Source organism: Serinus canaria, unplaced genomic scaffold (assembly GCF_022539315.1).
Source record: "Serinus canaria isolate serCan28SL12 unplaced genomic scaffold, serCan2020 HiC_scaffold_206, whole genome shotgun sequence".
Taxonomy (NCBI): domain Eukaryota; kingdom Metazoa; phylum Chordata; class Aves; order Passeriformes; family Fringillidae; genus Serinus; species Serinus canaria.
The window spans coordinates 1-11641 of record NW_026108320.1 but is presented as its reverse complement, the minus strand read 5'-3'; the positions used below and the strand labels follow the sequence as shown (position 1 = coordinate 11641).

Here is an 11641-nt window from a genome sequence, read left to right as displayed (position 1 = left end):
CCAGGCACGGAGTGACCAGGGAGTGACCACAGGAGTGACCAATGGAGTGACCACGGATGACCACAGGAGTGACCATCGGAGTGACCATCAGAGTGACACGGCCTGACCCACAGCGCGGCCCTGGCCAGGCACAGGAACGTGACCACAGGAGTGACCATCGGAGTGACCACAGCACTGACCGCAGCGCGGCCCTGGCCCGGCACCGGAGTGACCATCAGAGTGACCATCAGAGTGACCACCTGAGTGACCACAGCACTGACCACAGCAGTGCTCAGCCCGGCCGCTCTGGACAGACGGACATGGGTCACGGTCAGCAGGACGGCTCAGGACACAGGAGTGACCAGGGCAGTGGTCAGCAGGATGGTTCTGGACACAGGAGTGACCACGGCAGTGGTCAGCAGGATGGTTCTGGACACAGGAGTGACCACAGCAGTGGTCAGCGGGGCCGTGGCAGTGGTCAGCAGAGAGGCTGCAGACAGCTGGACATCAGCAATGGTCAGCAGGAGCACGGCAGCGGTCAGAGGAGTGACCACAGACAGAGGAGTGACCACGGCAGTGGTCAGCGAGGTGGCCACAGACAGAGGAGTGACCATGGCAGCGGTCAGCGGGATGGCTCCGGACAGAGGAGTGACCATGGCAGCGGTCAGCGGGACGGCTCCGGCCAGCCGGACATTGATGGCAATGGCCAGAGGGTCATCCATGGCAGTGGTCAGCGGGCTTGTGGCAGTGGTCATCGAGGTGGCTCCGGCCAGCCGGACATCGACAGCGATGACCAAAGAGCCAGCAGCGGTCAGCAGCACGGCAGCAGCGATGACCACTCCGATGACCACCCCAATGACCTCCCCGATGACCACTCGGACTCCCACCCCCTCAGCAGTGACCCCTCAGCTGACCACTGCCCCCTCACCTGCCCGGACTGCGGCCAAACCTCTCTGAGCTCCCACCTGCGGCGGCACCGCCACGCCCACCCCGCGCTGACCGACACCTGCGGTCACTCTGCGGCCACGCTGACCGACACCTGCGGTCACTCTGCGGCCACGCTGACCGACACCTGCCGTACCTGTGGTCATTCTCCAACCACGCTGACCAACACTGGCCATGGCCGTGGTCACTCTCCAGCCACACTGACCGACACCTGCTGTACCTGTGGTCACTCTCTGGCCGCACTCACCGACACTGACCATGGCCGTGGTCACTCTCCAGCCACGCTGACTGACACTGGTCGTGGTCACTCTCCAGCCACACTGACCAACACCCGTGGTCACTCTCTGGCCATACCGGGCCCAGCCCGCCCCAAACCCCTCAAGGTCCGGCCCCGTCGTTGCCGTGCTGGCCGTGCTGACCACACTGACCGCTCTGGCCCTGCTGGCCGTGCTGGCCCCACTGACCACTCTGGCCACTCTGGTCCCGCTGACCACTCTGACTGCTCTGGCCATGCTGACCGCTCTGGCCATAATGGCCCCTCTGACCGCTCTGGCCGCACTGACCACTCTGGCCCCGCTGGCCGCTCTGGCCATAATTGCCCCTCTGGCCGCACTGACCGCTCTGGCCGCACTGACCGCTCCGGCCGCTCAGGCCCCACTGACCGCTCCGGCCGCTCAGGCCCCCGGCCGGGCCGTCCGAGCCCCCTGGGCATCCCCAACACGTGCGGGGAGTGCTGGCAGAGCTTCAGCCAGAGCTCGGACCTGGTGAAGCACCTGCGCATCCACACGGGCGAGAAGCCGTACGCCTGCGGGCACTGCGGCAAGCGCTTCAACGTCAGCTCCAACCTGATCCGCCACCGCCGCATCCACACCGGCGAGCGCCCCTACGGCTGCGCCGACTGTGGCAAGAGCTTCACCGACAAGTCCACGCTGACGCAGCACCGGCGCACGCACACCGGCGAGCGGCCCTACGCCTGCGGGCTCTGCGGCAAGAGCTTCAGCCGCAGCTCGCACCACAAGCGCCACCAGCGCACCCACGCCGCGGGAACTGGGGGAACTGGGAGCACTGGGGCGCTGCCGCGGGGCTGGGGCTTCCCCAGCCAGGCTTGCTGAGGGGAACATTAAAGAGATTTGGAATAACGGGGGATTTGGCAGGGTTTTGGTGTCTTGGGGGTCACAGTTGGAGCGCCTCGGTCGCAGTCCTGGTCCCAGTCCCAGTCTCGGTTCCAGTTCCGTCCATTTGATCCCAGCCCAAATCCCAGGCCCAGTCTTGGACTCATTCCCAGCCCAGTTCTGGTCCCAGTCCCAATCTTGATCCCAGTGCCATCGTCTTGCAGTCAGTCCCAGTCCCATCCATTTGATCCCAGCCCAAATCTCAATTCTGATCCCAATCCTGGTCCCAGTCCAAATCCCAATCCCAGTCCAAATCCCAGTCTCAGTCCTGGTCCAAATCCCAGTCCCAGTCTTGGACTCAGTCCCAGCCCAGTTCTGGTCCCAGTCCCAATCTTGGTTCCAGTGTCACCATCTTGATCCCAGCCCAAATCCCGGTCCCGGTCCCAGCCCTGACCCATGCCGGGGCCACTGGGGGAACTGGGAGCACTGGGGGAACTGGGAGCACTGGGGGAACTGGGGGAACTGGGGCGCTGCCGCGGGGCTGGGGCTTCCCCAGCCAGGCTTGCTGAGGGGAACATTAAAGAGATTTGGAATAACGGGGGATTTGGCAGGGTTTTGGTGTCTTGGGGTGTAGCCCAAATCCAGGCCCAGCTCAAATCCCAGTCCTGGTCCCAATCCCAGTCCCATCCATTTGGTCCCAGGGCCAGTCTGATCCCAGTCCAAATCCCAGTACTGATCCCAATCTTGGCCCAGTCAAATCTCAGGCCCAGTCTTGGACTCAGTCCCAGCCCAGTTCTGGTCCCAGTCCCAGTCCTGATCCCAGTGCCATCCATTTGATCCAGCCCAAATCCCAGGCCAGTCTTGGGCCCAGTCCAAATCTCGATCCCAGATGCCAATCATCTTGAAGTCAGTCCTGATCCCAGTCTCAGTTCTGATCCCAGTCCAGGTCCCAGCCCAAAATCCCAGTCTCAGTCTTGGTCTCAGTCCCAGCCCAGTTCTGGTCCCAGTCCCAATCTTGGTTCCAGTGTCACCATCTTGATCCCAGCCCAAATCCCGGTCCCGGTCCCAGCCCTGACCCATGCCGGGGCCACTGGGGGAACTGGGAGCACTGGGGGAACTGGGAGCACTGGGGGAACTGGGGGAACTGGGGCGCTGCCGCGGGGCTGGGGCTTCCCCAGCCAGGCTTGCTGAGGGGAACATTAAAGAGATTTGGAATAACGGGGGATTTTGTGTCTTGGTCCCAGGCCAAATCCCAATCCCAGTCCTGGTCCAAATCCCAGGCCCAGTCTTGGTTCCAGTCCCATCCATTTGATCCCAGCCCAGTTCTGGTCCCAGTCCCAATCTTGATCCCAGTGCCATCGTCTTGATCCCAGCCCAAATCCCCACCCAAGCCCAAATCCCGGTCCCGGTCCCGGTCCCAGTCCCAATCTTGGTTCCAGTTCCATCCATTTGATCCCAGCCCAAATCCTGGGCCCAGTCTTGGACTCAGTCCCAGCCCGGTCCCAGTCCCAGTTCTGATTTCGATCCCAGTCCCAGTTCCATCCCAGTCCTGGTCCCTGTCCCATCCCAGTTCAGATCCAAGTCCCAAATCCCAGTCCCAGTTCTAATCCCATCCCAATCCCAATCCCAGCTCAGTCCCGATCCCAATCCCAGTTCCAATCCCAGTCCTGGTCCCCAGTCCCAGTTCCGATCCCATCCCAGCCCCAAATCCCAGTCCCATCCCAGTCCTGATCTCAATCCCAGTCTCAGTCCCAGTTCCATCCCAGTCCCAATCCCAGTTCCGATCCCATCCCAGTCCCAATCCCAGTTCCGATCCCATCCCAGCCCCAAATCCCAGTCCCATCCCAGTCCTGATCTCGATCCCAGTCTCGGTCCCAGTTCCATCCCAGTCCCAATCCCAGTTCCGATCCCATCCCAGTCCCAATCCCAGTTCCGATCCCATCCCAGCCCCAAATCCCAGTCCCATCCCAGTCCTGATCTCGATCCCAGTCTCGGTCCCAGTTCCATCCCAGTCCCAATCCCAGTCCCAGTCCCATCCCAGTCCCAAATCCCAATCCCAGCCCAACCCCCAGTGCCCCAAATCAGAGCCCCTCCCCCCCACCAACTCCGGGACCCTCCCCACAATTCCCAAAGCCCAATGATTCCCCCCTTTGATGACATCATCCCTGCCCCGATGACGTCACAGTGATGTCACAGCACCCCACGATTTTTGGGGGGGTTTATTAAAAGCTGGGGGGGCCCCGAGCGGGGCCGGGAGGGAAATTTGGCAAAATCCGCGCACCTTCCCCCCCCAATAAATACACAGCATCGAGGGGGCGGGGCTTGGCTGCAGCAGCCAATCAGCACTGGCCACGCCCAGCCACACCCAGCCACGCCCTGGCCGGGGGTCACAGCCTCGTCCTGCTCTGGGGCACCCCGGGGTCACCCTGGGGTCACTCCGGGCCCCACTGGGGGGTCATTTTGGGCCCCACTCTGGGGGTCAGCTGTGGCCTCACTTGGGGGTCAGGCCAGGCCCCACCCAGGGGTCAGGCCAGGCCACACCCAGGGGTCAGGCCAGGCCACACCCAGGGGTCAGTTTGTCCCCCCTTAGGGGTCAGTTTGTCCCTACTTGGGGTCAGTCCAGGCCACACTTCAGGGTCAGTCCGGACCCCACTTGGGGGTCAGCTGTGGCCTCACTTGGGGGTCACTTTGGGCCCCAGTGAGTGGTCAGTTTGTCCCCACTCAGGGGTCAGTTTGTCCCCACTCAGGGGTCAGTTTGTCCCCACTTGGGGGTCAGTCTGTCCCCACCCAGGGGTCAGTTTGTCCCCACTCGGGGGTCAGTCCGTGCCCCACTGCCAGGTCCACCCTGGGGCTGCAGGGTCAGGGGTCACTGCGGCGTGGGGCGCTGGGGGTCACTCGGGGTCACCGCCGGACACTGCGGGTCACTCTGGGTGGCCGTGGGGCTGTGGTGGTCACTCCGGTGGTCACTCCGGTGGTCACTCCGGGGGTCACTCCAGGGGTCACTCTGGCTGGCCGTGTGGTTGTGTTGGTCACTCCAGGGGTCACTCAGGGCCGTGGGGCTCTGGTGGTCACTTGGTGTGGCCGTGGGGCTGTGTTGGTCACTCTGGGGGTCACTCCTTGGGTCACTCTGGTGATCACTCTGCTGGTCACTCAGTGGGTCACTCAGGGTGGCCATGGGTGTGTGTTGGTCACTCCGGTGGTCACCTCTTGGGTCACCCCTTGGGTCACTCTGGTGATCACCCCTTGGGTCACTCCGGTGGTCACTCCGTTGGTCACTCCGGTGGTCACCTCTTGGGTCACTCTGTTGGTCACTCCGGTGGTCACTCAGAGTGGCCATAGCGCTGTGTTGGTCACCCCTTGGGTCACCACTTGGGTCACTCTGGTGGTCACTCCGGTGGTCACTCCGTTGGTCACTCCGGTGGTCAGCGGGCGTGGCCGGAGGCCGCAGCTCGGCCGACAGGGCCTCGAAGGCGTCCAGCATGGCGGCGCGGACGCGCTCGGTCAGCGCGGGGACATCGGCCGGGCCCAGCCCCCGCGTGGGCAGCGGCGGCAGCACCTGGATCACGCACTCACCTGGGGGAGGGAGGGGCTGCACAGAGAGACCCCAGACCCACAGAGAGACCCCAGACCCACAGCGGGACCCCAGACCCACAGCCAGACCCCGACCCACGGAGAGACCCCAGACCCACAGAGAGACCCCAGACCCACGGGGAGACCCCAGACCCATGCGGACCCAGACCACAGAGAGACCCAGACCACAGAGGACCCAGACCACAGCGGACCCAGACCACAGAGAGACCCAGACCAAGAGAACCCAGCCCACAGGGAGACCCAGACCCAGCAGACGGATCACGCATGCCCTGGGGAGGAGGGGCTGCACAGAGAGACCCAGACCCACAGAGAGACCCAGCCACAGGGAGACCCAGACCCACAGAGAGACCCAGACCCACGGGAGACCCCAGACCAGGGGAGACCCGACCCACGAGAGACCCGACACAGGGAGACCCAGACCAGTGCCCAGCCCCAGAAGACCCAGACCCACGATCCCCATGGCTGCCCCACGGCCAGTCCCCAGACCTACAGCAAGACCCCAGACCCACAAATCCCCCACGGAGACACCCGAGATTCACAGGGAGCCCCCAGCCCCACATGGAGCCCCCAGCCCCACATGGAGCCCTCAATCCCATATGTAGCCCCCAGCCCCACATGCAGCCCCCAGCCCCACATGGAGCCCTCAATCCCACAAGCCCCCAGCCCCAAAGGAAGCCCCCAGCCCCACAAGTGCCCCCCAGCCCCACATGCAGCCCCCAGCCCCACAAGTGCCCCCAGCCCTCACCGGCGGTGAACCTGCGCTCCCGTTTGCTGTAGAAGTGCTGGTAGGACGAGATGACGATGGGGACAACGGGGACCTGGGGGGCACCACGGGCTCGGGGAGGCTCCTCCTGCCCCACAGCTGCCCCACAGCTGCCCCATAGCCACCCCACAGCTGCCCCATAGCTGTCCCATAGCCACCCTATAACTGCCCCATAACCACCCTGTAACTGCCCTATAACTGCCCCACAACTGCCCTAAAACCACCTCATAATTGCCCCACAGCTGCCCCACAACCACCCCAAAACTGCCCCATAACCACCCTATAACTGCCCCATAATGACCCTATAACTGCCCCATAACTGCCCCAAACCCCACAGCCCCCCATAACTGCCCCATAGCTCCCTTAACACCCCATCCCCACCCCATAACCGCCCCACACCCACTCCAGAGCCCGCCATAACCGCCCCAGAGCCCCCTTAACCACCCCATCCCCACCCCACAGCCCCCCATAACTGCCCCATAGCACCTTAACACCCATACCCACCTACCAGCCCACATATAACTGCCCATAACACCCCAAACACCACACCAAAAACCAACACCCACAACAGCCCCCCCAATACCCACCCCAAACCACCCATAACCACCCCACAGCCCCCCATAACTGCCCATAGACCCCATAAACCACCACAACCCCCATACCCCACCCCAAAACCACCTCAACCCCACCCACAGCCCCCATACCCACCCATATAGCCCCCTTCACACCCCATAGCACCCCATACCCACCCCAAAGCCCCCCATACCCACCCCATACCACCCCACAGCCCCAATAACCACCCCAACCACCCCATACCCACCCCATAGCCCCCATTACACCCCAACCCACCCCCATACCCACCCCACAGCCCCTATAACACCCCATAGCCCCACAAACCACCCTAGACCCATAACCACCCCACAGCCCCCCATACCTGACCCCATAGCACCCCACACCACCCCCAGCCCCAATAACCACCCCCAAACCACCCCAACCCACCCCACGCCCCCCACACCACCCCACAGCCCCCCCCAGCCCCCCCGGTGCCCGCCGTACCTGGGCCTGCACGGCCAGGTGGAAGGCGCCGCGCTTGAAGGGCAGCATGGAGCCGCTGTGGTTGCGCGTGCCCTCGGGGAACACCCACACCCGCACCTGGGGGGCAGGGCCGGCTGTGGGGCTGCCCCAGAGCTGCCCCATAGACACCCCACAACTGCCCCAGAGCTGCCCCATAGACACCCCACAACTGCTCCATAGACACCCCACAACTGCCCCAGAGCTGCCCCATAGACACCCCACAACTGCTCCATAGACACCCCACAACTGCCCCAGAGCTGCCCCATAGACACCCCACAACTGCCCCATAGACACCCCACAACTGCCCCATAGGACACCCCACAACTGCCCCATAGACATCCATAACTGCCCACAACTGCCCCAAGCACCCCACAATGCCCCAGAGCCATCCCATAACTGCCCCAGAGCTGCCCCATAGACACCCCACAACTGCCCCATAGACACCCCACAACTGCCCCAGAGCTGCCCCATAGACACCCCACAACTGCCCCCTAGCCACCCCACAACTGCCCCAGAGCTGCCCCATAGACACCCACAACTGCCCCAGAGCTGCCCCATAGACACCCCACAACTGCCCCAGAGACACCCCACAACTGCCCCATAGCCACCCCACAACTGCCCCATAGCTGCCCCATAGACACCCCACAACTGCCCCATAGCCACCTACAACTGCCCCATAGCTGCCCCACAGCCACCCCACAACTGCCCCATAGCCATCCTATAACTGGCCCAGAGCCACCCCACAACTGCCCCACAACTGCCCCAGAGCTGCCCCACAGCTACCCAATTGCCACAGAGCTGCCCCACAACTGCCCATAAATGCCCCACAGCCACCCCACAACTGCCCCAGAGCTGCCCACAAACTGCCCGAACACATCCCATAATGCTCCAGAGGCTGCCCCAGAGCCACCCACACAACTGCCCATAACACGCACCATAACCCCCATGCAACCCATACACCCCCACAGAAACCACATAACCCCCACAGAACCCCAGAACCACCCCATAGCACCCCTAAACTGCCATAGCACGCCCATAACCCCCTAACCCCATAACCCCCATAGCACCCATAAACCATAGCACCCATCACCACCCCATAGCACCCATCCCCATAGCACCCCATAAACTGCCCAAGCACCCCAAACCCCATAGCACACCATCGCGCCCCTAGTCAGCAACCCCCATAACCCCAACTAACTGCCTAGCCCCATACCCCCCATAGCGCACCAACTAACCCACCATGAGCAACCACACCCACTCAAGCACCCCCATAGCACCCCATCAACCACCCATAGCACCCCATAACCCCCCCATAGCAACCCCATAACCGCCCCATAGCAACCCCATAGCCGCCCCATAGCACCCATAACCCCCATAGCCCCAACACCCCATACCCACCCCATAACCCCCACACCACTCCAGAGCCGCCATAACCGCCCCATAGCACCCCATAACCACCCCATCACCCCACAGCCCCCCATAACGCCCCATAGCACCCCATAACCACCCCATAGCACCCCAAAACCCCCCATAACGCCCCATAACACCCAAGACCACCCCAAACACCCCACCATAGCACCCCCACAACACCCCAAACACACCCATAACCACACCATAGCCACCCCATAACACCCCCATAGCACCCCATAACACCCAACCCCCATACGCCCACCCCAAAACCCCCAACCACCACAACACCATAACCACCCATAGCACCCCATAACCCCATAGCACCCCATACCCACCCCATAGCCCCCATAACCCCCATAACCCACCCCACAGCACCCCATAACCACCCCATAGCACCCCATAACCACCCCATAGCACCCCATACCACCCCACAGCACCCATACCCCCCCATAGCCCCCATAACCCCCATAGCACCCCATACCCACCCCATAGCACCCATAACCACCCCATAGCACCACATAACCACCCCATAGCACCCCACAACCACCCCATAGCACCCACATAACCACCCCATAGCACCCCAAACCCACCCCATACCCAACCCATACCCACCCCACAGCCCCCCAGCCCCCCCCAAGCCCACGTAGCCCCCATAACCTAGCCTGCCGCCAGTGAAGCCCCGCATGAAGGCACATGGAGCCCAGTAGTGCGCGCCCTCGGGGAACACCCACACCCGCACTGGGGCGCAGGGCCGGCTGTGGGGCTGCCCCAGAGCTGCCCCATAGACACCCCACAACCGCCCCAGAGCTGCCCCATAGACACCCCACAACTGCCCCATAACCACCCCATAACTGCCCCAGAGCTGCCCCATAGACACCCCACAACTGCCCCATAGACACCCCACAACTGCCCCAGAGCTGCCCCATAGACACCCCCACAACTGCCCCATAGCCACCCCACAACGCCCCATAGCGCCCCATAGACACCCACAACTGCCCCATAGCATCCATAACTGCCCCAGCACGCTGCCCCCACAGCACCCCACAACGCCCCATAGCCATCCCATAACTGGCCCAGAGCCACCCCACTAACTGCCCCACTAAAGCCCAGAGCTGCCCCACAACTGCCCCATAAATGCCCCACAGCCACCCCACAACTGCCCCAGAGCTGCCCCACAACTGCCCCGTAACCATCCCATAACTGCTCCAGAGCTGCCCCAGAGCCACCCCACAACTGCCCCATAACCGCCCCATAGCACCCCATAACCGCCCCATAGCACCCCATAACTGCCCCATAGCACCCCATAACCCCCCCATAGCACCCCATAACCCCCCATAGCACCCCATAACCCGCCCATAGCACCCCATAACCCCCCATAGCACCCCATAACCGCCCCATAGCACCCATAACCCCCCCATAGCACCCCATAACCGCCCCATAGCACCCCATAACCCCCCATAGCACCCCATAACCGCCCCATAGCACCCATAACCCCCCATAGCACCCCATAACCGCCCCATAGCACCCCATAACCCCCCATAGCACCACCATAACCGCCCCATAGCACCCCATAACCCCCCATAGCACCCCATAACCACCCCATAGCACCCCATAACCCACCACATAGCAACCCCATAACCCCCCCATAGCACCCCATAACCGCCCCATAGCACCCCATAACCCCCCATAGCACCCCAGAGCACCCCATAACTACCCCACAGCACCCTATAACCACCCCACAGCACCCCATAACTGCCCCATAGCACTCCATAACCGCCCCATAGCACCACATAACCGCCCCATAGCACCCCATGACCGCCCCATAGCACCCCATAACCCCCCATAGCACCCCATAACCCCCCATAGCACCCCAACGCCCCATAGCCCCATAACCCCCATAGCACCCCATAACCCCCCATAGCACCCCATAACCACCCCATAGCACCCCATAACCCCCCATAGCACCCCATAACCACCCATAGCACCCCATAACCCCCCATAGCACCCATAACACCCCACAGCACCCCATAACCCCCCATAGCACCCATAACCGCCCCATAGCACCCCATAACCACCCCATAGCACCCCATAACCCCCCATAGCACCCCATAACCACCCCATAGCACCCCATAACCCCCCATAGCACCCCATAGCCCCCATAGCACCCCATAACCCCCATAGCACCCCATAACAACCCCACAGACCCCATAACCACCCCAAGCACCCCAAACTAACCACCCTATGCACCCCCTAACCGCCCCATAGCAACCCATAACTGCCCCATAGCACCCCCTAAACCGCCCCATAGCATCCCATAACCCCCCATAGCACCCCATAGCCCCCCATAGCACCCATATAACCCCCATAACCACCCCATAACGCCCCATAGCACCCCATAACCCCCCATAGCACCCCATAACCCCCCATAGCACCCCATAACGCCCCATAGCACCCACATAACCGCCCCATAGCACCCCATAACAGCCCCATAGCACCCCATAACCACCCCACAGCACCCCATAACCACCCCATAGCACCCCATAACCACCCCATAGCACCCCATAACCGCCTCACAGCACCACATAACCCCCCATAGCACCCCATAACCCCCCATAGCACCCCCTAACCGCCCCATAGCACCCCCTAACTGACGTCCTGGCTGAGCATGGTGTGCGCAGCCTCGGCCATGACGCTGATGGCGTCGTGCGTTCTCTTGCGGTCGATGAAGATGATGCCCCCGAGCCAGCAGACGACGCCCACGGCGCCC

General features: G+C 62.7%; 2 protein-coding genes across 2 annotated transcripts; one reads left to right on the top strand and one right to left on the bottom strand.

Moving 5' to 3' along the window:
* The first annotated feature begins 56 nt into the window (after window positions 1–56).
* Window positions 57–2036, top strand: LOC103825145 (zinc finger protein 697-like). The gene has a single exon (XM_050987769.1). It carries the CDS (start codon window positions 57–59, stop codon window positions 2034–2036), a length of 1980 nt encoding a protein of 659 aa, XP_050843726.1.
* Window positions 2037–4239: 2203 nt separating this feature from the next.
* On the bottom strand, window positions 4240–11637 carry LOC127061193 (clumping factor A-like; the record flags this gene model as incomplete). The annotated part of the gene is made up of 4 exons (XM_050987768.1): window positions 4240–5609; window positions 6373–6445; window positions 7447–7542; window positions 11527–11637. Coding segments are annotated over 4 exons (987 nt in total), but the record flags the coding sequence as incomplete, so codon positions are not given.
* Window positions 11638–11641: the final 4 nt, after the last annotated feature.

Coding starts and splice junctions, on each gene's coding strand:
- LOC103825145 (XM_050987769.1), top strand. CDS start 57: ATGACCACAGGAGTGACCATCGGAGTGACCATCAGAGTGACACGGCCT.